Below are 27,858 nucleotides of genomic sequence, written 5' to 3'. Positions count from 1 at the left end.
GCCGCCACGCTCACTTTGTATAGGTATGACGTAACACCGCCGCTGGGTCTCGCTTGTGCCCGGCACGTGCGCCCAGACACGAGCCAATACCGAGCGGCGCCAACTGCAGCAGCCCGGCACGTGAGGCCGGGAGAGAGAGAGGCGCGCGTGACGGCTCCACACGACAACGACACACCTTTAACATGCATTAAAAACACACGAAAATCAATAAAAGTGTTTGACTGAGCTGTTTTAATCGTCACTTCACTCCAGTAGGTGTTTTTTTTTTTTTTTTTTGTTATCCTTCCGCCGAGCGACGCGGAGCAGAGCAGCCACCTGGTTGCTAGGAGACGCATGACGGCGTATTAATATGTAAATTAGCCAACTGTGAAGAGGTCACAGGTTCTAGAGCCAAAATGAACGAAAACAGACTCGTTTATTCCAGACAAATCACTCTTGTTTTTTTATTTATTTTTTTTAGAAAACTGAGAGAATCGTAGAAAAATGAATGACTTATTATTGAATTTCAATTATTATTTTTCCCCCCTGACGTGTTCTTTATTGGACACAGAGGGTAAGTAGACCCAAACGTTGATTAACCGTCGCCAGTTAGCTAAACATGTCAGTTTTATGCTAGCATAGTGAACATATCATCACATCTTTGCTAGCTCTGAGGCATATGGATGCCCCCCTCCCCTCCCTGTCTCTCCACCACAGGCTCCTCACTCTTAGCATCACATTTTTCCGCCGTCCTCTCCTGAGTCATTGTGTTGCACCGGTCGTCTTCCTGAGAGGTTTTCAGCGGTTTTCTGGCTCCTGTCAGGTCCCTGTGGTGAACATATTCGACGACATTTGAGATGACGGAAGTGGCTTCAAGCCGCCCTGAGATGACAGGTGAGGAAAATTAAACGTTTCCCTTAATCCACATAAAAATGTCAGTGAAAGGGTGAGTAATGTATTTGGACACAGATGCAGACACACTATTTGCAGATATGGACAAAACCTGGACTGACAGTGCAGGTGAAGTAGACTTTTAGATATAAAGTCCACCACTTGTTTTAGTGCTGCTGTGTGTTGTACCTGATATTTTACACGTTAAAGAAAAAACTGTAATCAAGAAAAATGGGTGTGGTGTGTTTTTGTTAATCATCTAGAAATATATTTAGCATTACTGGAGATCATTTTTTAAGTATTTGCATATTTTAGTAATTGTTGCTGCATGATTTTCATTGTAGCTGCATAATTTTCAGCATTTGACATGTAATCCTGACGTCAGGAAGTGGTAAAAAACAAAAAGACCTATTGCAATTGGAATACATGTACACTATTCCTCATTAGTTATATATGAGTGCATCTATGCATGTGCATGGATATGCAATGAAAGTCAAATGAAAGATGTCGCACCAAATATATTCACAAAACACAAAATACAAATTCAGATACATTACAGAATAAACAATCAAGTGAAACATTAAAATATCCAAATATTCCTGATTAATTTTGAGTGGTGTATATAAATCTGTAACAAAAGTCAATGCATTTGATATGTGTATCCTTTTTGAATGATGTGAAATAGGGCAATGAATTGTATGATATGCAACATATTCTGTTGTTTTTGATATCCTTTGATATGTTATATTTCCTTATTTATGCGTTCATGTTCGTCCCTGTTCGCAGACTGACAGGCTACTACATGTTCTGAGGGATGTTCCTTACATCAGCTGTGTTTTTTGATCCAGACAGCAGCTTTGTGCTCAGATGTCACGTACCTCCACCGAGAGAAGCTGTTACTGCCTTTAAAATGTGTGATTCAGCTGATTTTGGTCTCTCTTTTTGCATGTTATGTCATCTTGAGTGAAGATGAAGCAGGCTAAAACCCACGGGACACTTGGGATTTAGCTAAGATTTGCATACATTAGCATATCTAATGACTGTGTGTATGTGTTCAGAGGGCGTTTGCAGCCGTCCCCCTGTGTGTTTGATGCTCGATAGTCGTCCTCTGGCAGATTTTATGTCAGCGTGATAGATTGAGAAACAAAAACATAACAGGAAGAAGGCCGAGGGTCACACTCAGGGGTCCTGCACTGACAGTTTATACTGACACCTGACCCTAAAGGCACTGCAGTGGCTGACAGGAGATTTATTGCATTTGGATGCCACACAAGATTTGGAGTCCATTCCATAACAAATTCTGGAGTCAGCTTTACATTTTTAGTCGTATTTGCCTCCTGGCAAGCGTAGCGTGAATCGTGTCTGACTGTTCTCTCCAAAACACAGCGCTGGCTCCTCCTCCCGCACCGCTCAGCACCAGTAGGAACTCATCTCCTTCTCGATCGCCGTCCACTCACAGCAGCCCCTCAGGTACACTTCTAATCACATTCACACGCTTTGATCTGCTTCCGCTATCTTCATAATCCAGGGCAGAACTAATGGAAAGTATGAGAAAATCAAGATGAAGGAAACACCAACCAAGCGGCAGTTCTGCAAGTGCATGTGGTGTCTGGGTCCAGCTCCAGATATCCTGTGTCAGATTTGTGGTCTTTCTATGTTTCTATGTTATTCACATTGTTTTGTTTTATCTGTTATATCCAGCAATTGTGGGGAAAACTTTGAATTTTAATGCATTTTTTCATGGTCAAAATGAGAGATCAACTCACACAACACAACTACACAAACAATAGGATGCTATATGAAACCACCCCTGAATATAAAACATATGTCTGGTCTGCAGGCAGCTGAACTGATCTAGTATTTTTTCTTTTACCTGTCTCAAGGCTCCCGGCGGCATTTAGCAAAAGAGCGAGGGGAGGATAGAGAGAGGACACAAGGTATGAGTAACTCTCCAGCTGGTGGAACTCAGTGTGGTCTGTCCTGTTCATCTGTCACTGGCACACACACACACAGATCCACACACAGAGCAGTGTGGTCGAGGAAGTATTCAGATCCTTTGAGTGTATGTTTTATTTATAACTTCTTCAGAAAGAAAATAGACAAGGTGAACAAACAGGAACATTACACGCCTCCCCCATCCTTCCTGTCACATTTTAAAGTATATAAGATCAAATGTTTAAGTGAAAAAGCAATGAGTCGTCATGTTGGTCCCCTCAGTGTGGCGATATAGTCAATCACGGGTTACTATCTGTTTAAACCTACATCTTATGTCAAAGATGTCTACTGCTAGCTCCAGCCCGTCCTGTGTCGAGTACCACTTTGAATCACGAGAGGTGATTGTCTGATAGTGAGCTCAATTGCCTCATTAACTCATCGTAAAACCCACTTTATTCAAACTCGATAGAAAAAAATAAAAACTCACCAAAACACAGAATACTTCACAGAGTAAGATGTGAAAATATTCCGGCTCTTCACGTCACCTTCATACTGTGTCCCTTGTCCCAATCCAGACAAACTCCAGAGCCACTGGCCGTGAGCTAATTCGTTAATGATAACTAATTAAAGCCAAGGATTGTAGCAGTTGTCATTTACTGCTACCTATTTGTTTGGATCTACATTCGAAATTCTGTCAATGTTTTATGAACTATACCTTTAAATCTGTCTTCTTATGATATTAGAAACATTTATTTTCAGCGATTTTTTATTTGATAACCAACAGTGGTGAGCTGACAGGAAATGAAAATAGAGAGAGACATAGAATTAAACAAAGGCTTTTCAACTCGAGGTCAGCATTTTCATCTTGAATCTGCAGCAGCACTCCCAGCGTACTGTGTGTCAGCTGGTTTGTGCTAATTTAATTGAAAATTTGCTTGCGAAAATGCACCACTGAGTCTCGATACTGATGTGAAGAAGGCCCTGAGGCTGGGCCTGCTTTAACATGCAACCTTAAGACCCTGACATGAAGGGGTCCCTGTGTCAGAATCTGTTATTAAGACCTTTATTATTTAAGCTTTGTCGCGCATCCACTAATTTTTGCTCAGGGGCTCCTAAAAGGTTAATCCAGCCATGTAGTGAAGTAACAAGTGCAGCATCTCCCTCTGAAATAAAGTAGAGACAAAGTCAAAAATCTCCCATAAAAGACAGAAAATAGTTTAATCCCTCAAGTATTTGAGTAGATGTACTGTACTAACCTGCGACCTCTGACATTCGTGTGTGTGTTCAGAGATGATGGAGGTGCTGCATGATAAGGAGCGTCGCGCTCAGCAGCGGCTGGACCGCAGCGCCGAGGAGCGAGGGAGGAAGATAGATGAGCAGAAGAAGAAGGAGCAGAAGCGGAGGGCAGCGGCGGAGGAGAAGAGACGGCAGCAGCAAGAGGCAGAGAAGGTCAGAGGTCACAGCACACTAATGATGCATTCACAACACATTAGCACACATCAGGCAGCCACTGACAGTGAACGTATACAGTCGTGTGAAATATTCAGACAAAGTGAATAAGCAAGGTTCGGTTCGATCCCGTAAAATAAAGTAATACAATACAGTTTAAGTTGAATAAATGCTGAATATACTTATCAAAAGATATGTAAGCTAAACTAGAACTTTACTGTGTTCAGTTTCAGTGACATAATACAATTTACATTCAAAATATATTGAGATTTGATACCCAGCACTGTTAAAACACCTAAATCCAATTTAACACACATTTTCAAATTGATGTGTTCATTGCAACAAATTGCGTTCCGTTATTAAAGATAAATTAAAGAAAAGAAAAAACTTGTTTTATACATTCTTAACCGCAAAATGTTTGAAATTATTGTAAAAAAACCAACATATTAAGATGATGCAAAATCATTCTGGTGCAGTTCAGGTGAAGGTAGATTTACATTCCTGACAGATCACACTGAGCCCACGTTGTCAGTTCATTAATAGACGTAAATAAAGCAGAACTGACACGTACATTCTCCTCCACAGAACGTGTCATGTATTCCTCCGTGTCTCCTTCATCTCTCGATCCATGACTAATTAATCCCTTCTGTCCAACCATCAGTCTGTTGTTCACTTCCACAAACTTAAAAGCTAGGGTTTGTATATTATTCCAGAATCTTAACGTCCTGACAACAGTCAGTAAATCAAACGCCTCAGACAATTAAAAGGAAAGAATCCAGTGTGTGTGGCTGTCGCAGGGCTCTAAACAGCCCATCCTGTCTCATATGACCTGTTGAGAGAGAGTGCAGCCAATGCTAACATACTAGCTAGAATACCCATATTTGTTCTATACATTCATCGTGATAATGTTAGTGAAACATGATGTCGTTGGATATGGTTCATGATGGCAACAATGCTGGACTTGTTGATTGATGTATATATTTGATTCAAACAGCTAAGTGAGGTTATAAAACTTGCCAATTATAAAAACCTGAATCCTCTGCATTGTTTGCACTAGAAACTTCCGCCAACCGAGCCGGCTTTCTTCTGGTTTAGTGCCCGGCTAAATGAAATGGGGATAAAATAATGTAATCATGTTCTGGCTCTTCTAGACTTTCCAAACCATTTTGCAGAGGTTGTGATGCTCAAAAAAAAGCATCCTCCATTTTAAAGACGCTCATTTCATTTTACTTATGGGTAAACATCTTATTGGGCCCCAGTGCATCACGTGATGATGTTTACACATTTTGGCCTCTGTGAAAATTGGCTTCCAAGCCTGGCGCTCTTCCTGGGGGCTTGACATCACCCTGCTGGCCAGTGAGAGCTACAGAGCAGTCGATGTGAGTGTAGTGAGGCATGTGTTGGAAACTGGGTTGCATCTTGCACGTGTTGGTTTCAACAGTCTTAACCAACCCCAGCTTTAAAAGACGACTCACAGGAGACAAGAACTGCCTTCTGTGATGAAAGTAATCTTCTTTGTTTTCCCTTTTTCCCCTCTGAGCTCTCTGCCACTGAATTAATTGTGTCGATCCATAACCCAGTCAGTGTACTTCCAGCAGCTGTTAGGCTGCACTAGAGTTTAAGGAGGAGCAAGTAATTAATGCAGGAGCTCTAATGACTTTCTGTCAGCTGACCAATTGTGTGCATTCAACTGAAACATGAAAAGTTTTCAGTGTTAGACTTGAAGCCACGGTGCATCGGTACTGAATTTAACCTCCCCAGCATCCCGTCCAATCCTCGTCACCTCAGCGGTTCGACACACACAACATACTGTGGAATACGATTAAATATATCAGAGGAACTGTTCAAGCCTGGTGTGACAAGCTACAAGTGAAACCGCAACAAGACAGGGTCAAATTAGCAGCATCAAGGACAAAACAACAACAAATCAAATCACAATAGCAACAAAATACATTTTATGACACATTAACTGCAGCAGGCAGCGAGCACTTCCGTTATTCTGCATATAGATTAATTTAAAATTTTCTGCCAGGCTCCAGTGTGACAGAAGGCACTCTGAACTGCAAAACATGTAATAGAATAAAATAGATAATTTCAGTTCATCAGCCCCAGTTTGAAAAACATTGCACACTTGTTCAGCCAGCTATGAATTTCAAGGAAGTCAAAAGAGTCCTCCAGTGATTTATTCTTCCACTCAGCCTCATGATGGATGGTTGACAAAAAGGATCAAAATCGATGCAGCAGATTCAGAGATATAATCTTTTTTATTCCCCACATGTGCTGGTAACGTCAAATGTCGCCTGGAGCAGCTGGAGAGAACTTCTCCGCTCCGCTTTACTCCGGCTCCACACCAACAGATGTTCTTTATTTTCAAACATAAAGTCTTAAGCTGAGTCGACTGAGATCTCTTGAGGACATTTATACTTATCTCAGCTCCCTCTGGAGACACTGAAGTCTTTATACTTTCCTTTCTACACACAATCAGTAGAACTCCTGAACACCTGGAAACACACTTTGATGTGTAAAATTAAATACAGAAATGGAGTTTGGCTCAAGGTTGACGGCACTTTAAATCTTCTCTTTTTACTTCTTGTGTCTTCTGCCTTTATTTCCACATGTAAAAATATACAATGTATTATTCCAGTGACCCAGAATAAAATTATGAACATGAAAATGAGCTCAATATGTCTTCTTTAGAATATGTTTTAAGATGGATCAAATATAAAAATGTTGTGCATATAGTACAACCATAAACTGTAAACGTTCTGCCTCCTCGTCATAACTTTGAGTGTTTGATGACCACATTTAAAGGATCTTTGCACAAAAAATGTGTGTATTGAAATTTTGCTGTCCTGTATCTGTAAAAGCCGTAAAAATTGAATATGAATTGGACGTTTTTGTGCTGAAAATTCCCTAATTGAGTTATTTACCAAAAAGAGGAGCGTATCTTTTCTTGCGTGAAATTGTGATTTTGTAAATGCAGCTGAAACACCGTCTGTAACAGAGATGATTTTGTGGGAAAGGAGATTTTTTCCGTCCACGAAACATGAATAGAACTCTCTTCTCCACATGAGTCATGAGTGGGCATCACTTGGCTCAGAACCATTGACTCATATTAGTACAAACCAACAGGAATAATCTGCTGCGTTTGTGTGATAACCCTCTCAGCTGGGACATAAATTATTAGTGCCTCCTGAAATGCTAAGCAGCACATAAAGGGTTAAAGAGCCAGTGACAGTGTCCACAGAGAGTTCTCCACTGTCTCTATTGATTTAAAGGCTCTGTTTGCATGCTAACAGCCCCTCCCCCTCCTCCCCTCCACACACTCATAAGCATAACTTAATGACATAATGATTGGTCAGTCTTACTGGGCGATGACATCACCGCCAGCGTATCATGTGCCATTTACTGGAACAGACAGTCGATGCTCGCGTTGCTGTGACAAGCACATAATTCACCTCTGAGGAGGAAAAGACGTCTGTGGAATCAATGAGTTTGATTATTTAGAAGAAAACACAGCACGCTTCGATACGGGATTCAAACCTGGTAATGTTAAACTTTAAAGTGAGCATCAACTGTACTAAAGATTATCGGTTTCTCACAGTTTTCTCATAAAGCTATTTTAGTCACAGTCACTTCTGCAAGGAATGATTTATTTCATTAGATTTTTTTGTTTTCTGAGCTGTAAAATGACAGAAAATGTGCTCATCACAATTACAAGTGAAGTGAATTATCAATTATTGTCAAGTGACTGAAAACAATAAATCTGTTATCAAATTTATCATAGATTAATATTCTGTCAGTGTAAAGAGGTCAAAACTTCACATATAACACATACACTCACATATATACTTAATAATTAATTACACTTGATTAATTACCTAACAAAAAGCTTAAATAAATGTAAGTAATTATGTTATTTATACCTCATCTCCACCGTAAACTAATAAATTGAATGAGGCACTGTCAAAGAAATGTGTTTATTTACTTACTTTACTGCAAACCACACATTAAATACAAAAAATCGTATCACAGTTTTGTGCAGAGAGATTTTCTGAGGGACTTAATTATTCTGTGCTGCATTAGTTGTGTTGGACAGATTGTCCTGAACCACAGCGAACGACTCTGCTGCAGTCTTTGTTCCTCTTTGATTTTATCCCCAGTATATCTCTCTCCACTTGTATCCTTCTCCCCCCTCATCTTACAGTTCTTCTCTCTCTTTTTAAATCCCCTGTCTTCACTCTAACCCCCCTCGTCCTCCTCTTCCTCCTCCCATCGCCTCTCCTCCCTCCTGCAGTCTGTGCGTGACTCTGCATGCACCTTCAGCAAACCCACCCACAATGCTGAGGTGTGGCATTTCCATCCTTTATATATATCGACAGTATTCTGGAGCAGTGGATCAGCTGTATATTGTGCAATTACTGTACAAACAGCTGCTTACTAACACGTTAATGGCTCTTGACTGAAAAAAACTGAATAGGATGTGGTTGTAAATATAAATTTGATCCACAGCATCTTAATTTATTGTTTTACTTTTGAATTTTGGCCATATTCTACAAATCACACCTTTAATCGAGCTCAGGGAACATTTACACTTTGAGCAATGAATATGAAAACAGTCCTCTGGTGTCGAACTTTGTATACACATCACATCGCAGTGAAGCTGCAAACATTCAACTGTAGGAACAATAAGAGAGACACAGTTTTAACCGGAGGGGGACTGTAAGTGTTTTATCTCGCCTGTCGTCGGCAGTAATGTTTAGTTATAACATGTTTTTGTACGCAGTTGCAGGTTGTCAGGAGATGTTACACAGTTATAAAGTAACAGTGTGATTATTGTGATGGCGGATTGTGCTGCAGGCAGCGGGTCAATCCTTTTTTGGGGAGTTATATTTATATACTGCAGGGAAGTGCAGCTAAACAAACTACACTTTATATTTTCTCATGAGTGATTATGAAATGATCATAAAATTCTGTCTTGTTTTGTATTTAAGAGACCTGCAGGACACCTGTAATGACTGAATATCACTCATTAATATATAGAATCAATAGACACTGTATGCTAACCAGGTCTGGCTGTATTTTAAATGGTTTACATGATGGCAGTATAAAGAAGAGAAGGATTTTTGTATTATCTACAACACTAAAAGATTTTAAGACCTGAGGCAATGAGCTGCTCATGAGTCAGTCCAAATGAATAAAACTACAGAATTATGTTCTTCATTCTAGGCACACTACCTGTGGATGAATGCACATTTCTAACACTTTAAAATGAGTCAACGAGAATGCTGGAGTGCATACCTTTAATTCAGTCAAGCCCAATACAATATCAAACTTGTAACTATAACTGCTGAACCATAATTTAAGTTTACCAGCTTGAGGATCGGCATCAAATTGTGCTCATAGAAACTGGTGATTTTCATTAAGATCCATTCCCTGAGAATGGGAAGAAGTCTCTGAACTGAAGAGAGATGTGAACTTGGACCTTGTAAAACATTTTTTTGAGTTCTGACTATTTTCTCAAAATTCCTCTGTCTTTAATTTTAAAAATTAAGTGAGATTTCCGAGGAGAAAGTCTGAATTTCTTTTGTTTTTAACCGTGTTTAATCTGTTGGATCTACATCAAAAGTTAAAGGGGTCCACTCTGGGCAGAGATCCATCCTCCATTCATGGGAGTTTTACTGGAGTCTGTTCAGTATTTTTTGTGCAATCGTGCTTAAGAAACAAAGAAACAAACATAATAAATGAACGTGGGTAAAAACAGAACCTTCTAAACACATCTTGAAATAGAATTCCATGAAATAAAAAGAGGAGAAAATATAGATGGATAGTTTTTTTTATATCTAACCAAATTTGACTTGATAATTAATAGATTAATAATATTTATAAATTGTTTGTTATATATTAGTATCATGCATCTTCAAAGTAAAATTATTTATTAGTTTTAACAACACTAGGGTTTCAAAAATGAAACTAGGTTTGAGTTATTTTATGCAACATTCATCTGTTTTTTAAAATGTGTTGTATGTGGTGTATTATGTTGTTGTTGTGTTGTGGTTAAATATGTATTTCTATCAAACTATTGTACGTTTGACAATATATTATACTGCATGTAGAAGCATGGCAGCATGTTTTTTTCCACTGATAGAAATACAGACTACGATGTAGGGAGCAAAGTTGTTTTATTTGATGTTCTGTAGCTGCGTTAAGACTTTTTCCCTCGTGTTGTGTTCACACCAGCGATGACGTGTGTGGCTCTTGTCTACGTTGCGCAGCTCTACACAGGTGCAGCAGTTCGGTGTTACGAGTGCGACATCAGGGTGTTTGTTGTTCTTCTTCTCTGCTTTTATTGGCTGCTCACAGAACAACTTTAAAGGTGCATGCCACCACCTACTGTGTGAAGATGCTGCACTTGTTAAGTCAACAAAAGCGATTTGGCTTTGTACTATCGGCTATATTTATCTACTAGATTATCATTATCTGCTGATAAATGATAATGGAAATTTTCCATTATTCGTGTGTAGAAACAAGGCAGAAGAAGGTAGAAAGGAGCAAAGAAAAGGGGAAAAAAGAGCACCGGAGATGAAACAAATGCAACCAATATCAATATCCAAGCCACCTTCTGTCTGTGTGTGCGTGTGTGTGTGTGGGGGTGGTGACGGGTTGCATTTGTTCCTTCCCCGCGGACTAAATTGCTCTGTGAAAAAGACTCAGTTATTAGAGAGAGAGAGAGAGAGAGAGAGAGAGAGAGAGAGAGGAGGGGTGGGGTAAACAGTGGTGAGGTAGGAGAGAGAGAGAGAGAGAGATCGAGGCAGTCGATGTTACCTAGAGGGAGCGGCAGACAGACGGAGAGAGAGCAGAGCTGCTGTATCTCTGAGTGACAGCCCAGCCAGCGTTCAGTGACACAGGACAGAAGAGGACGACGGACGGGCGCGGCTGCTGCATGCGGTAACCATGGCGCAGCCGAGCGCATCGCCAGGCGTTCGTCGCCGTAGCGATGGCTCAGTGAGAGAGTCTCTGTTCTTTCCTGTTTCTGAACGCAACGAGCAGGAGAGGCTGGAGGCCCTGGTCCGCCGGAGAGCTGGGGGTGCCGAGAGACGAGGAGGAGGAGGAGGAAGTGGAGGAGGGGGGGAGGCGCGGGACCACCTGGATAACAGGCCTAAACGCTGGACGTGGGGAGGACCGCCTGACGGAGTAGAGGGTGAGTATGATGGGAGGTGGGGGGATGGAGAAAGATGATGTCAGTGGAGCGTTGGTTTGTGAAGAGGGGGAACTGAAGGGGGGGCTGGGAGGAGAGGAGGAGAGGTGTTTAGGGGGAGGTCTGGAGGTCAGGGGGAGAGAAAGGGGGGGATGGTGGGATGAAAGGGTGTGGACGACAAAGCAGTGATGTGAGGATAAAGAGAGGAAGGTGAGTAGGAGCAGAAGTGATGGAGAAGGGCAGTGGATGGAAAAGGGTGTGGAGGCTGCAATGCAGGAGCTGCTCAGCGCTTTGTCTCCTCATCAGGGTTAGGAGAGGCTGTGTGTGTGTTTACAGTCACGTATATCTGCATGTGTGTGAAGCTGTGCGTGTGAGCTGATGGTTTTGGCTTGTAAATGTGCTACAGGTGTGTGTTTGTACGTGAGTCATCGCTCTGTTGTCTCATTTCTGTTGCGTGAGGCCGGTCTGATTCCCAGAAAAGCCGGAGTTACACATCAACCTTGAACGCACCAAGGCCACACACATAAACACAGACGAAGTGCGACATGCGACCGCTCACTCCACCAGCATCAATCTTTCTTAATTTATGCCTCTTTCTCGTTCGTTCCCGTCATCCTCGTCCTCTCAGAGATATTTCTGCCGTCATGTCGGCCAGCGGGAGGCCAGAGCGCCACCAGCGATCCTGTGGTGCATTCATAACGCCATCAATTATTCACTGTACCCATCCGCCCAGCCGTCCTGGCACTGACCTGGGATCAGGGTCCACCCAGCAGCTCGTCTGGCTCCGGCCCGGCTGACTGGCACAGAGGCTGCTCTGGGATCTGTCGGGCCCAGCAGAACGCTCACTGCAGCAGAAACAGCAGCATCTCATCTTACAGCTCCACTCGATTAAAGGACAGAGACTCACTAAAGACACAAAGTGTGTGTGTGTGTGTGTGTGTGTATGTGTGCTGCAGATTTTTCTCTGGTTCCAAGGCAGTTCAGCTAGAATCATAGCTGCCTTTTCTCAGTTTAATCTGACAAGTTTTTTCACAACTAAGAATGCATCACAACCAAAGCTGCATGAAACTAACACTGCAATACTTTGGTCTTCTGCAATGTGTCATATCAGAAATTACAGGAATGTTCACAGGATAACTTGAACAGTTCTATTTGGAAATAAATAATCATTGATCAAGAATGATATGGATTGTATAATATTACCGGTACACCTTTCTCTTGAGTTTTCTTTTTGCGTCGAGCAGCAGGACATGTTTGAGTTAATTTGCCTTCCTTTGTGTGACTATTGGGCATGTGAACAGTGTGATGTGGATGCTGAAATGATAGATTGTGCAGCCCTAATCACAGCTGGCTCATTCATGCTGACATGCTTTATGTTCTGAAACAATGACAGTCAAATGGAGGCAACTGAGTGGTCAATGATAAGCTGTGCTTCCAGGCTATAAATCAACCAGGTTACTTCAGCTTGATTAACGTAACAGGAAACTGCTGTGCAGCCACACATTGTCCAGTAGAGATCCAAAAGATTCAAAACAACAAAATATGTCAAAATGATTGAAGATATTTGGATTTGATGAAGTCTGACCTACCAGATAGAGACTGCTGGGTATAAAACCTGTCACTGGATATAATCTCTTTTTCCCTTTACTGTTTGTGTGTTCAGAATCCCCATCGCTGTGTGAAGACACGGCAACCCCCAAGTTATTAACCTACATGCTGAATATAGCAAGTTACTCTGAGTCTAACCTGTTCTTTAGCTTCAAAAACACAAACAAGCTAACAGTCGTTACCCATTCATTTGCCAGTTTAATGCCAGAACTTCCCTCCCAACATGCAAAACAAGCTTCCCCTGACACTAGTATGACTGGGCACTGTGCTGCATTCTGGGTTAAGTGCAACCCAAGACGATTGTGATTGGTTTTAAAAACATACAAGCCAGAAAAAAACTATACCACTATTTCAACTAACTATCCCAGGATGAGAACTGGTGCAGCCAGACGTTTCTCCAGCGCTGTGGAGGTCAGCCGCAGCCTTTACAAACATGGAATCTGAAATTATATTTGAGTTAGTTTCTATTCTATAGCGTCAAAATCATCTGAGATAAACTGATACATGCTGGATATGTATGTTACTGTCAGACAGTAGGGAATAAGGTAATGTCACAGGAGGGATAAATCGGATGTTTAAAGGTCAAATTCTAATTCAGGTCTTGTTTAAAAATAAAATGAAGTTCATTAGTGGAAGAAAATCTCGAGTTGTGAGTCTGAGTGGAGCGTCATGCCTGCCGGTGTTTGATGAGGCAGTGTAGTCAAACGGTTTCTTTGTTGACTGTTTTAAGTGTGTTTATTGTTAATATTCCCCAACGTTGATGAGCTGTAGATCCTGAATCTGTACAGGATGTTTTATTTTGAAAATTGACCTGATGTTCTATGACGTTTATTTGTTGTTTTACTTCTATCAGAGGAGCAGACAGCTGCTCTCAGGATCTCAACAGCTACTGGATGGATTTCCATATATTTTGTGCTATTCATGTTTCTCAGAGGATGAGTCCCTAGAATGTTGGTGATCCTTCTTCCAGTCATTTGATAATAGTGGTTCAGAGATAAATGTCTCCACAGCTGGTGGATGTGTCAGCGTGCAGTTTGGTGCAGACGTTCATGGTCTTTAAGTTTTCATCTTGGCCCATCATCAGGTCAAAATGTCCCCGTGTCCTGTCGACTCTCTGTCCGGTTATCCTCAGTTTTCTCACAACATGTTGAAGTTCTGACCTCACACAGCTTTATGTCCTGTTGTTTCACTCTGGTCCAACACTTTGGAATAATCATCATGTTGCGTCTACAGTCTTGTTCTGTGTGACCTGATGAAGATTTGATGAATTTGAAGGTTGTGATGTGACACTTCCTGCTGGGAATCTCGTGTAGAGTGTGTCACAGATCAGTTTGTTTGCTGTTTATGTCCGTCTGTGTGCACGTTTGTGTGTGTGTGTGTGTGTGTGTGTGTGCGGAGGTTGATTGTTGTTACCTGTTTGTATGACGCAGGTGTGTACGAGTGTGAGTGTGTAACGCTTTGCTTTCTCCGCTCTGCTTCACCTGCTGCCCAGGTAACCCTAAGACCCCGCCCTGCCATGCCATTGGCTCTGCTCAGCCCAATGAGCTTCCTGCTGCTTCCAACGCCAACCAATCCCGTAACGGTACAGATCACATGACTGTGTGTGCGTGTGTGTGTGTGTGCCACGCTCACATCGCTCCCCCCGCCACCAACCCTGCTGGCTCACCTGCAGCTGTTCCTCCGTCTGCATGTGCGTGGACGTCTTTGTTCTGTCACATCGGCTCTTTTATCATCGGAGAGTGTTCACGACGTGTTTGTGGTGATGATGTGGTGATGGTGCAGTGTTGAGAAAATCTATTTGTTCTCAATCTATTTTCCTTTTGTTTTGGCATGCAGAAAACATATTTGCAGACACGTGCAACAGAAAGGTTTCTGGGCAACTTCAGTTTGCACAGGTTCTTTCTCAGAAGTCTCATCTACAGATCTGACAATCTGCAAAGCTTTGTTTCACACACATGCAGAGATCCGCTTGTGTTGGGTCGACTCCCAACATGGAGGACAGGAACAATCAGATGATGAAAACATTTCTTATTACAAAAAAAACATTTTATTGGACAGAATTAAGGGTTTTCTCTGATATTGTACAGTCTAGTTTGTGACATTTGTGCAAGTATGTGGGCAGATATGTGAAAATCTGGAAAACAAACAAAAATACTACAAGAGTTTTGTTGTTCCTTAAAATGTGAGTGATGCTTAAAGTGTTTCTCTTCATGTTCGTGCACATCTCTGTACAGTAGATCAGCAGTGTGTTCAGAAAACGCTGCTGACTTGATTACACTTTGTTTGCATGGAATATTTTAAAATACGCTCCATCTGTCTCCTCTCTCTGCTCCTCAGTCTGATCACGAGCTGCATGATATTTACATATTATAGTCAATGACTGTTTAGATTTGAATGATTTGACCTTATTTGACAACTGCAGACTCCCACAGAGAGGTGATTTTCAACACCAGCTAGAATTTTTCTTTTTCTGTCTGTGAAGTACATTGAAGGAATTTACGAGCCTGGATTTGTTTTTGATTTTTTTTGGACGAGTTATTGAGAAGCAACTTGAATATCACCACACATATTATTTACTGGTAACAGATTGTTAAGGCAGCTGACTAGCGATTAAAGAAATAGCACATCATTTGAATCCCTGCGTACGTATGAGTGGAAAAGCCGCATGTACGAAGACATCTGGCTCATCCACATTTCTTTATGAGTAGAAAAGAACGACTGAGGTGATGAAATCTGCAAGAATGTGTTGTTGCTTCAAAGGAACAGTTCACCCACATATGTAAATCCAGTCATCGTCTCCTCACCTACATGTTGATGGAAAGTCAGGTGTTTTGTTTTGTAGTCCACAAAACATTTCTGGAGATTCACAGTACAACAGAGTTGGACGTGTTCATCTACGGTGAAGATTTAGACTTAGAAAACGTTGTAAAGAACTTCTTTTCAAATTGCTTTGGGATCTCTGGGTCGAGCTGTATGGAGCCATTTTGTTTTTAAAATGAATCTCCAGCTGCTTCACTCATGTAGGAGAATGCTGGAATGCTGTTTCGCTGTGAAGCTCCCGAAATGTTTGTGTGAACTGTTCTTTTAAGACAAACATGTGTGTGACCTCCAACACTGATTGTGTGTTTACTGCATTTGTGTTTGTTTGTGTGAAACAGAAAAAAACATCAGTGCTGTTTTTCACCATTTTCAGCAGCAGTTCACGGCAGACACAGCATCCTTACTTACGTTCTCCTCTGTGGCTAATGAGTGTCTGGTTTAAAGCCCCCACAACACACACACACACACACACACACACACACACACACACACACACAGAGAAAACACAGGCGTACACACAAACCCCCACCCATATCACAACAAAGGGCTGCTCCACTTCCTGTCTTCCTGGCCCAGGGCCGTGTTTAGTGATGCATACATATCGTTCTCAGCAGGGAACCCAGTCTGAACCCACACCGTCCTCATCCACACACACACACACACACACACACACACACACACACACACACACACACACACACACACACACACACACACACACACACAGTACATCATGCCAGACATTTACCCTGCAGCTATCTGTGAAACTTATTGGACCCCACCTACACACCAGCAAGTGCAACCAGGTCAAAACACAGACACACACACACACACACACACACACATACACATACACTCACACACATACACACACACGCATCCACCAGACATTTCCAATCATCCCTGTTCTGTGTTACAACAGCAGCCACTGCAGTAATCAATGTCCTTTGTTTTGCACTTTTGCTCTAAAACCTGAGAGGAAAGAAATCGAGACTTGAAAATGTTTCAGATCACCAGCTGGTTATCAACATAAAAAAAATTCTGTTTTATAATATTACACTTTGATTGTCTTTGTGGAATTATAGAACACATTGGCTGCAGGATACGAGATGTAGATAACATCATAAAAAAGGGAAAAAGAGGAAAGACTCCAAACAGTGACAGCACCAAACAGCAAGAAGAAATTATGTTTAGATTGCTGCAATTTAAATAGTTGTAACATTCTCACGCATCATTCATGTTGTGTGAAAAAAGAGCCTTTATTTTTCAGCTTCTCTGTCTGTGTGTTTACATGTAGTTTCATTGTACCTGGGTATAAAAACAATAAAGGGGAATCTGATTCTGAATAATGGTGATTGCACAGCACAACATCACGCTGCATCATCATCATTTCGTAGAATCATCTTCCAGACGTTAACCAGAATGATAACAAACACATTGTGTTGTCATGGTGCCTTCAGGTGCCGTAGGAAACATTTTCCTCTCAGTTTCATGCGTCTGCAGTGGCTGCCTCTCTATCCTCGTCATCCTCCATTTCATGATGAAGCAGGTTTGTCTCTGCTCTCTGTTCTGCTGCTTCATTTCTGTCTTACATCCCTCAAGGTTAATTTATTCAGCAGCCTGCGCAGCTTATCGACCAGCAGGATTATTTTCTGTGTGAGCTGGCAGTTTTGTGTTTGTCGTGTGATGAGTGTTTGTTTTGGGATCGGGGCAGCTATTGAACACATTCGTGACATTTACATCATCCTTCGATCCATCAGCAGTGAGTACTTTGATTCACTGTCATGTATGTGTCTGTGTTTCTTTTCTTTTTTTAATCAGCTGTTGACTTCCTGTCTCCACCCGCGATGGATCCGCCAATCAACAAACAGCTGTCCAACTCTTCAGCCGCCCTGCATTCACCAGAGAGAGGTGAGACTTCACATTCAGGTGTTCATTTTAAAACCCTCCACATGTTGAGTGACGCTGCAGTTCATGGTGAGAGCTCAGTACAGCAGTGTCAGGAGATTTACTGGAGAGTATTTTGCTCAAGTGTGTCTCCTCTGGTTTTTCTTGTTCTGTGTCAACATCATGTTGTGTGCATTTGTGTTTTTATTCATCTGTCTGTGTGTATGTGTGTGTGTGTGTCGGTCCATGACCCCTCAGTGTCTTTTGTGTCCCAACGAACAGCTTCCCCCAGCAACCAGAGACCGTACAGAAGTTCCTCAAACCGCAGGAGCATCGCTGGATTCCCTGATGAGACGTCCAAAGCCAAAACACCCACGGTGAGTTCCCTCATACACACACACACACACACACGCACACACACACACACACGCACACACACTTGTACACCCACTGCAGCTTGTTCTTAATGCTGTTCTTCCAAATAAAAAGGCATTTCTCAGCAGAAAACACACAAATTTAAAAATCTGTATATTTCACTGTTAATCTTCTGTATACTCACCAAATATCCAGAAAATCAGTTATAGGCATGTTTGATAAAAGTAGAGCTGTTTCAGTCCAACTGAAGGCCAGCCAGTGTTGAAATGAATCTTGTTGTATTCTTGCTGTATTTTGTTTAAAGATCCATACAGATTTCTTGGGTGGACGCTCTATGACATCAGTACAGGAACTTGTTTGATTTGAAACATGATTGGCAGTAACAAGTGACAAACCAAGATGCAAATGTAACCCACAAAGTCACCAGACTGGGATGGGAATGAAGAAATAGATCAGGAGGAGGATGTTACTCTCTAACTTAGCTGTTATAAACAATATACTGTAAACGCCTTGATTTCATTGTCAACTGTTCATAATGTGTGTTACGATTTGTGAATGTGACTTGCAGGGTGAGTCCCCGAACACACCGGCCCGCAGCTCTTCCTTCAGGGCCAACAGCAAGGGCCCCGCCACACCGAAACGGTACAGAACACACACACAGAACACACAGAACACCTACACACCTCACTTGGATCAGAGTCCAGGTGGCCTGATGTGGCTGTGTTGGTATTCAGGGTGAGGTCAAACAGGAGTCGCGCCCAGTCGCCCTGTTCCCCCGGCCAGTACCCCCCCTCCCCGCTCCGGCAGAGGGCCACCACCCCTGGCACTGACGACAGGGGCCACGCCGAGGTCAAAGGTCACAGCACACTGGAGAGGAAATCAACCAAGTCTGAGACGTCGGAGAAAAAGATCCCGAAATCCACCAGCAAAGAACTGAATGCAGGTAAAGGCCCAGTGTGTCCGTCGGCCTCGTACGTTTTGTATTCATGTGATAACTTCTCTGTAAAGAAGTCGTCTTTCCGCTCTGTGTGGCTGCACATGAACACACCAGTCTGGAAGAGATCACAAAACAGCACCATGAATTTTTCCAGTTTTAGATGCACCAGTATTGAATTGTAGGCTGATACCGATACCAGTGTTTAAAATAACAATTTGGCCGATACAGATGTTTTTAAGTTTGTGTCTGTGTTGTTATTTATTCTCACTTCTGTGTTAAGGAAACAAAGAAATACTCGAACGTTTAAAAAAATGTTTGAAAACCGTTCAGCCAGTCATTACACTATCTGTGAATGAGCACAAAATCATAATGCAACTTTGAGTATAAACCTGTTTCCCATGAGTAAGACGACCACATTCAGAATTAATGATGCTCAACACGTTCACATCTGCAACTGATGGTTGTTGGTGAATGTCAGTCGAATACCAGCCGGTACATCCGTAGTTTCAACATGAAACCCGTCCAGCCTTTTGCTCCGTTTGATCTTGTTATGCTATGCTGTAAAGTTATGACAGCGACAACAACACATGATTGAGGTGTATTACACCACCTGCATACTCAACCATCTCTTCTCCTTCCACACACTCAGAGTCTCCCGGCACGCCCACAGGCAGGAGTGTTGGTGGGACGACGGACGCTGAGGAGGCGTCCAGACTGCTGGCAGAGAGAAGACGTCTGGCCCGAATACAGAAGGAGCAGGAGGAGAGACAACGGCTGGAGGATGAGAGGTGAGTGTTGGACACAGCTGCTTTTATATTTAACTCACTGACAACTATTATTCTTTGGCTTCTTCGTGGACTTTTTTTCCAGACAAAACAAGACATTTGAAGTTGTGGATCTTGGAAAATGTGATAGATTTTTTGTTATTTTGGCGAACGAGACGCAACATAATGTGAATAAAGCTACTGAAGTTAAAATTAGATGTAGGTCAGGTTGATAAACAGAACAGAATCAGATGCGACTCCAGGTGTATATTCCTCCAGAAGGTCTGGATCTGCAGCTGACTCTCCTCCAGCTCCACCCAGCCCGTCTCGCACAACACTTGCCAAATGGCTTTTGTTTTGTTTCAGAGCGAGAGAGGCCAGTTTCAAAAGGCCAACAAAAATCAACCCCCAAACACCAACAATCATCTTTATCATCACTTAAACTTTGAGTATAAATTTCAAATCAATGACTGGGTCACTGATCAACTCAACCTCACGTCTGCCTTCAGGTTGAGGGCCGAGGAGGAGCTGAGGAGGCAGCAGGAGGCGAGAGAGAGGCAGGAGAGAGCTGCCATGCAGGCCGAGGAGGAGAGAGTGAGGCGGGAGGAGGACAGGAGGAACAAGGAGGACGAGGAGCGACGACAGAAGGAGCAGAGATGGAAGGACATGCAGGATCAGCTGGACAGAGAGGTCAGCTTACTTGTGCCTGAATCTTCCAAGTTGATAATATTTATATTTACTGAAATGTTGTTGGTCCTTTGACTTCAGCAAAAATCATAATTTCTGAGTGACAGTTGTTACTTTCTTGTCTAATTTTATGTATGTTTTGGAATAAGTATGACCAAACACAAGTAAATGGACCTAGATCTGAGGACAGATGGTTCAGTGTTTTCCCTTGATGTAAAGTGGTATGTGTCTCATTTTAGCATCAGTTAGTTATTTCAAGTGATGAAATATAGAAAGAGAATGTTCTTGGCTGTGTTTCAGAGGGAGGAAGCCTTCCTGCGAGCCCAGAAAGAGGCAGAGAGGAAGAGACAGGAGAGAGAGCTGCTGCACATCCAGGAGGAGCAGGAGAGACTGCAGAGGAAGAAGGTATCAGAGATGTAACATCTGTTTCATGAATCATAGATTGTGACTCCAGGTGTTTATTCCTCCAGAAGGTCTGGACCTACACCAGCCTCTCTCCTTCAGCCCACACAACAACTGGCAAATGTTGTACAACCAATCACCGTTACTTGATCTCAGATCACACTGGTTTTGTCTCTTCTCTGACTTATGTTCTGTTTGTTTTCACAGAGAATTGAGGAAATCATGAAGAGAACACGCAAGAGTGAAGTGGAGCCTCTGTCCACTGCTGCGGGTGAATATTTACTACATCATCCTCCTTTAACACAAACTCCTGGACGCTGTCGAGCTCACAGTCTCATCTGATGACTTAATTTCCTGCACCAGGGCATTTTCTTCTTTCTCCAGCATTATTAGTTTTCTCTAAAATGTAATGAGATCAGGCTCAGCTGCAGTGTGACTCAGCAGTGTGAGACAGACGGGGGAACAGTGCCGCCTGATGGTCGACACCGACACCAAGTACTCTGCAGTATTAGTCGAACTCTCTGATCCAAAGTGGCTTATATTACTCCTGTTCCATCAGCACAGTGGCCCCAGAGGAGGTGAACACATAAGTCCGTCAATATTTAACAAGTTCAGACAAATTTTCTCTAAAGAAATGTCTGAAAAATAGTGAGATTTGACTTATTATCATCGAGCTGAGCCTGTGAACAACAAGCAAAACATCCAGATTTTAAGTAGCATGACAGACTTTATGTTTCCACCTAATTGTTTATGAAAATATAGTTCAAAATGGCTCAAAGAATCTGTTTTTTTTATTTTGTCTTAGTAGCCAGCATGGTGCTTAACATAGAAATCAGTTGATCAGTTCAGGACTGCGTCTTTGCAGTAAGAGTTTAACATCAAAGATAAAGAGACATAAACTAAGATATCTTTGGTGTCCTTTCACTCCTTCTCTTTTTATCAAACAACGGCAAAGAAATAGTGAATATCCCAGAAAACAAAGCTTTTTAAAACGTCTGTGTTTTCACAGCGCCTGACATGAGGGCAGAAGCTGCGGTCGCCTCAGAGGAGGACGCCCCGACTCCGGCTGAAACCCCCGTCATCATGCTCGGACCGCTGGAGAAGAGCTGCGTGGACGAGCTGTCTGACGGAGTCCAGTCCATGGACGTCAGGTGAGACGGTCTCCGAGATGTGTTTTTTACACTACATGCTCACATTCACATGTGTTTTTCAAAAGAAGAACAGTTGTTTTATAGTTTTTTTGTACACTTGTGCATTTGACAAATGTGTGTCAGCCTTGTTGGCTTCTTTTCCTCAGTCATGCATTTCATTATCATCCCGTTTTGCTCATGAAAGCATCAAAAAGGTTTGTACAGTAGAAGGAGTCTCGAAGGAAGAAAGATTCATCATCAGGGGGAAATCTGACATGTTCATCTACAAAACACACAAGCATGGAGACAACTTTCATCCAGATCTCTTACAAATGCACATCTCTTCATCATGACACCTCTAAGTGTGTGAAATGACCCAGTATGTCATTTAAAGGGCAATGTGTAAAATATGGCAAGGATTTCTGGTTTAAAACATTAGAATAATTAACTAACATGGTCAGAACAGATGTCTTCAGAAGTTAGCATGCTAACCAGCTAGCCTTCCTGTCTCATAACCACTTTGTACCTCAAGTGGTGATATTCTGACAGCCCCTGTAGTTTCAACTGGGAGATGTAAGAAAGCAGTGAGTTTACTTCTTAATCTATTAAACAAATGAAATAAACTTGCATAATGTCAAGATATGAAACATTCTACTGTCTATTTTTCTCCCTAAACAGGAAATACAGACAGTACACCATCTGTATTCAAGTTTATCTCTTACTGATCTAAAACGAGCTTCATCGCCTCGTTAGCTCATCGTAATACACACTTTATTCAAACTGGAACAGTGTTGGTTTGTTTCCACAATAGCCTCGTGTTTGGTCCAAGTAATTCCTCAGTTCACAGAGTAAGATGTGAAAATGTTCTGCAGGCCTTTTTCACCAGCTGCCGATGTCCGACTCTCTTTTCTGTCCCCACCTGCTGTGTCTTCTTGTCCCTGGACTCGTGGTCCTGGTCAGAGCTGTGTACAGTCCCAGTTTAGTACCCAGCCATGTTCACTGGGAGGCTGCCAAGCCCCAGTCGCCTGTAGTGACTCCCTGTGATCTGTGCCTAATAGGGCCACTAGCTCCACGGTTATCTGAGGATAATAAGCTAATGGCAGCCAGTCGCTTAAGCAAAGAGTAGAGTGAGCAGCAGTCATGTTGTTATGAAGTTATCTTCAATTGTTAGCCACATTTTACACATTACACCTTTAATACTAAAGCTTTATTTTGAAAAAAAGTGCAATAATGAAATATTCTGTCTCTGTCATCATTGTGTCTTGAAGTTCTCCATCTGTCTCCATCAGTCCAGTGTCCAGGGAGGAGCAGGCGAGCGCTCATGAGTTTTCACCGGTCACAGAGGGGACGGACGGCTGCCCCCTCGAGCACCTGATGGACCTCGACGGCCACGGACGAGGACAGCGTCAGGGTGCAGAGACGCCCCCTTACCCCAAACTGCAGGCTGGCAGCGGGGTGGGAGACCTCAACAAGAACCTGCTGATTCAAGCTTATAGCGCCGCCTCTGAATCCTCCCAGCTCATCCACAGCGTCGGCCCGAGCAAACTGGACGTCCAGTAGCCAGGTAGAGACTGAATACACCTTACAGATGTGGGTGACGTCGTCATATTGATCTGCTGATACTTTTATATTTTGTCTTCTTTGTCTATTTCAGGAGCTTTTCAGGAGCCGGTGGGTTCAGTAGAAACAGGAGCCAGGAGAAACAGACCAAGAGACCTTCACCTCTGTCTGCAACAACAACAACAATCATCACTTCCATAAGGAACAAATGCTGAATATGTCACGTCACATCTGTATTACCAAACGTCGCAAACTCATAACAGTAAAGCTTCTGGACACATCTTGAGGCAGTGCAAACGGGCAACTCTGACTCACAGACACAGCAAAGTTTGTTAGAATCATGCAAATAATGTGAAGTATATTTGTGGGGTGGTTATGTGACAGAGCAGGAAGCGGGAACGTCATTGTTGCATGTTTTAGGAAAGAAAATCGACTGTAAACTTATAAAACTCACTGTACAGGCACAAGTTCCAGGTCAAAATCTGCACACATCAACTTCTTCATTTACACATTTCACATTTTTTGCATTTAAGACATTTCACTCAATCCTCCAACATCATACTGCATCTTTTTACAAATGTGTGTCCCTAACAAACATCATCTCCTCTCCATCAGTTTCTGTCGAGTCAGCATTGCCCAGCTGCACTGCCACATAACATCAAGTATCATCCGCTTCATACGGAAGCCTTGACAAGTGAGAGAAAAAACATCTGGGGATCTATTTCAAGGTCTGACTCAAATCGTTTTCTCTCCCGTGTTTACGACTGAAGAGCAGAAGAAAAAGGTTTCGTCAAATAAATAAAAGGTTTGTCAGGATCATTTTTTTTCACCCTTTCCCACCGCTACTAAAAAAATAGAAAATCCTGACAACTTCCAGTTTCACAGATTTAAAAAATAAAGAAACTTAGTTTGATTATCATAGTCAAGCTTTTTCTCCCCGCCTGTTCTCGTGTCATAAACACTGGAGAGGAAACAATTAAGAGTAGACTTAGAAAATGGATGACTGGGGTTTTCTTTAGTTTTTTTTTTGTTTTTTTTTTCACTTGCCTCTCTGGGCTTCCGTAGCTTTAACCTCTGCTTTTGTAAAACTGTAAATAGATCTGTCTGGGTGGAGGAGTCGGTCATGGCAGGCGCAGGGAGCGGCTCTGAGGGAAGCCGTGGATCAGACACTGTTGTGTGAATACTGTGTAGCATCTTCAGTGAGGACTAGCTAGTTGAGCTGTTTATGGTTGTAGCTGTGTACTTCAACAGTGTGTGAGAGTTTCTCTCTTTCTGTCGGTGTTTCTGATGGTTCCTGTGTGTTAATCTCACCTCCGACCTGCTCTACTGCTGACTGCTGACTTCTGTCAAACCCGGTCTGCTGTAGATTTCCTGTCACCATGAAGCTGGAGAAACTCATCAAACAACTGATATTATAACCCCGCTGTTGACCCGTAACACTTTTAGCCTTTAGCTTTGTTTTTTCTGCTGCTCATCGATGGACGTTTTGTGGAGTTGCAACAATCCACAGCAGGGATATGAAGAAAAAAACCTGGGAGGGGAAAACGGGCGGGGGAAAAAAAAATCTGTGAAATGTCCTGTGTTTTTATCTGCAGGTCAGGAAACATTGACACGTGTGTTGTGTATTTGTCTGGCACTGACTGTAACCACGCTAGCTGCAGTTTATAGTGTGCACTTACAGTAGTCGTGTGTTTCACTGCTCTGAAGACGCTTGTATCTCCACCTCAGCTCATCCCACCCCGACTAAAATATACCTCACCGATTCAGAACAGACTCTGGTGTGAAACAGCGTTCACCACCTCGCAGCTCATCACCTCTGAGGCCTTAAACCTCTGTGCAGTCAGCATCTTCCCTTAAGACAACCCGTCCTCTGTGCTTTGCCTTCAGGCTGTGTTTCATCCAGCATGTGCACTTTCGCTGTTTAACGGCCCTTTTCCACCCTGATATCCTGGAAGTAGACAAACAAGAACTGCAAATACTCCCTGAGGAGGTCTGAGTTTGGATTTCAGCTGCACCTGATGAGGCAGATCAGACGGAAGTGACTGAGACAGTTAGTTATGGGAAAGCAAGTCAGAATTACCACCAAGGTTCATTTGAGGGTGATCAGAGTTACCCAGGGTCGTAGATACTAAAGTAATAAGACCAGACTCCCACAGCAGAACCTCTTCCAACTAAAATAAATTGAGTCTCGCACCAAACTCTGTCAAAACTTCTGAGTGTTTATGGAAAACAGTGATTTTTTTTTGTAGGCAAAATGCTGTTATGGAAAAAATACAGGAAACACTTCACCAGACCATAATGTTTCCTTCTTTCCTTGATTTTTCCTTTTCCTTGAGTTTGGTTGATGACTGGTCAAAAAAACATTAAGAATTTAGCTTTTTTTAAAATCAGTTTCACTTCTTGTAAATTGTACTTCATTGCATTATGTTTGGTGCCATTTATGTAATTCTGATGAAAAGTGCTAAATTACTTTAATGTTTTTTGATCAGATACCAAACAAACTCTGTACAAATGTCTGAGCATTTAAGGAAAACCACATTCTGTTGCATCCATTCAGACATTCAGTCATATATTTTTGTAAATTCAACAATATCTTCTAACTTTATGGTTTGGCGGCACTGAATTCGTAGCATTTTTCCTGAAAAATCATCAAAGTCATATATTTATCCAACTGTTTCATTACATTTATTGTAAATTGGTCCCCCCTCCCACATTGTCCCATCCCTTAATTTCAGTAAAAAATATTAACAAGCAACAACTGACAAGCCACCAACCAAACTCTGTACAATTTTTTGCATATTTAAGGAAGAATCCCATTAAATCTGTTGAGTTGGTTAACAGAAGGTGGTGTCCAGGGTAGGCTAATGCTGCTGCTGCTGAAACCATCACAGCGCCTTTTTAGGAGGGTAGGAACTGTGAGGAAGGAATCAAATTTGGATCCTGGTGCAAAGAAAGCTCTTTGAAATCCTTCTAGATGTGGAAAAGCGGCTGCACTGCTCCTCCAAGGTGCCACGTTGAGGGAAGAAAAGTGTTGACCCGTCACTGCTGCAACCTTCAGCGCGTTTGCTTTTATGTTTTTTTTTTCCCGCTCACCTGACGGCTTCCCTCTCTCCACGTTAGCTCCTCCAAATTCTGCTGAAACTCATTGTAAGAGGGTCTCCTGGGTCCCCCTTGTATATGAAGTCAAACTAAAGGACATAATGTTTATCCTAATATTACTTAACTCTGTGACACTGCAGCTTGGTGGAATATATCATTGTAGATGTGGTGCATGGATAACTGCTGAAAAAGAACAATAAACTCCATCAACCCATTTGTGTCAGTGAGCTGGATGAATAAAACATGTTTAACAGGCTGAAAGAAGGCAAATGTTGAAGATTATAAACTGTATAAGATGTTATTCGTCCTCTAGAGCTTCACACAGCCACTTTTATTCATCATCACATCTCACTGTGTGTCGACTTTATGCTGAACTGGAATTAAAAACTGATCTGCAAACGTTGGAGTGAAAAAATAATGTATACAAGAGATTTCTGCAGATCAGATGATTGATCTGTGCACATACAACTGGGAGCAGATCACAACTTCCTGTTTAGTCTTTCAGCTTTCAAAACAAAAAACAATTTCTCACCAGTCAGTTCAACTTGGAGGTACATCTGAATGGAATCGCTGGATTACACAGAGGTTTGCACCAAGTCTGACCCACAAATAGGCTAAAAATCATTGATTGTCATGCGCACTCATCGTGAATCATTTCAGACTGGGTCCTTGTCTTGAACTTCAGAGGAAAATGGTACTGAATGTGATAATTTGAGGGTACAGGAAAGCCAGTATTGGGACTGTAAAAGCTCTGTGATGTTTAATTTATACTAATTTATAAGATACTTTCAGTCTGGAAAAGAGGGAAAAAATAAACAACTGACAAGACAATACGAAGATTATGAGGTTTAAGTCGACATTTCTATTTCCATCTTTCACAGGTCTGTTGAACTTTAACAGGACAGGAGATGCAGTCACATTATTACTCCTGAGGCTTTAAAGCTCCAGGCTTATTGTGAATTAAACTGGAAATGTGTTTTGGAATATGCACCAAAAGAGGTCGTGTAGAAAAACATCTACCATAAAGCAAATCAGTCCAGGTACTGTTCAGTTAAAGAACAAGGCTGTACATTACTGAGCAGAGTGGGAGAAATGTGGGTTAGTGGTCCAGTTACTTATATTGTTCCCTCATCTAAT

At 42.1% G+C, this 27,858-nt stretch overlaps 1 protein-coding gene across 6 annotated transcripts; it reads left to right on the top strand.

The window, feature by feature from the left end:
- Positions 1–352: 352 nt before the first annotated feature.
- Positions 353–26,935, top strand: map7d2b (MAP7 domain containing 2b). Of its 6 annotated transcripts, none has more exons than XM_037080080.1 (18): positions 353–553; positions 697–873; positions 2,257–2,340; positions 2,754–2,807; positions 4,094–4,254; positions 11,305–11,455; positions 14,553–14,642; positions 17,702–17,791; positions 18,050–18,144; positions 18,711–18,784; positions 18,877–19,085; positions 19,729–19,867; positions 20,353–20,533; positions 20,831–20,935; positions 21,140–21,203; positions 21,942–22,083; positions 23,331–23,626; positions 23,717–26,935. In XM_037080080.1, the coding sequence occupies exons 2-17, from the start codon at positions 837–839 to the stop codon at positions 23,620–23,622; spliced, it is 1,968 nt and encodes a 655-aa protein (XP_036935975.1). In that variant the 5' UTR covers positions 353–553; positions 697–836; the 3' UTR covers positions 23,623–23,626; positions 23,717–26,935. The 6 variants fall into 6 exon arrangements, with proteins under 6 accessions (XP_036935975.1, XP_036935973.1, XP_036935974.1 ...); XM_037080078.1 differs by having other exon boundaries at positions 18,026–18,144; XM_037080079.1 differs by having other exon boundaries at positions 354–553; positions 18,026–18,144; positions 23,352–23,626.
- Positions 26,936–27,858: the final 923 nt, after the last annotated feature.

Source organism: Acanthopagrus latus, chromosome 19 (genome assembly GCF_904848185.1).
Source record: "Acanthopagrus latus isolate v.2019 chromosome 19, fAcaLat1.1, whole genome shotgun sequence".
NCBI classification, from domain to species: domain Eukaryota; kingdom Metazoa; phylum Chordata; class Actinopteri; order Spariformes; family Sparidae; genus Acanthopagrus; species Acanthopagrus latus.
Note: the sequence above shows the minus strand (reverse complement) of the source record. Positions and strands in the feature narration are given on the sequence as shown.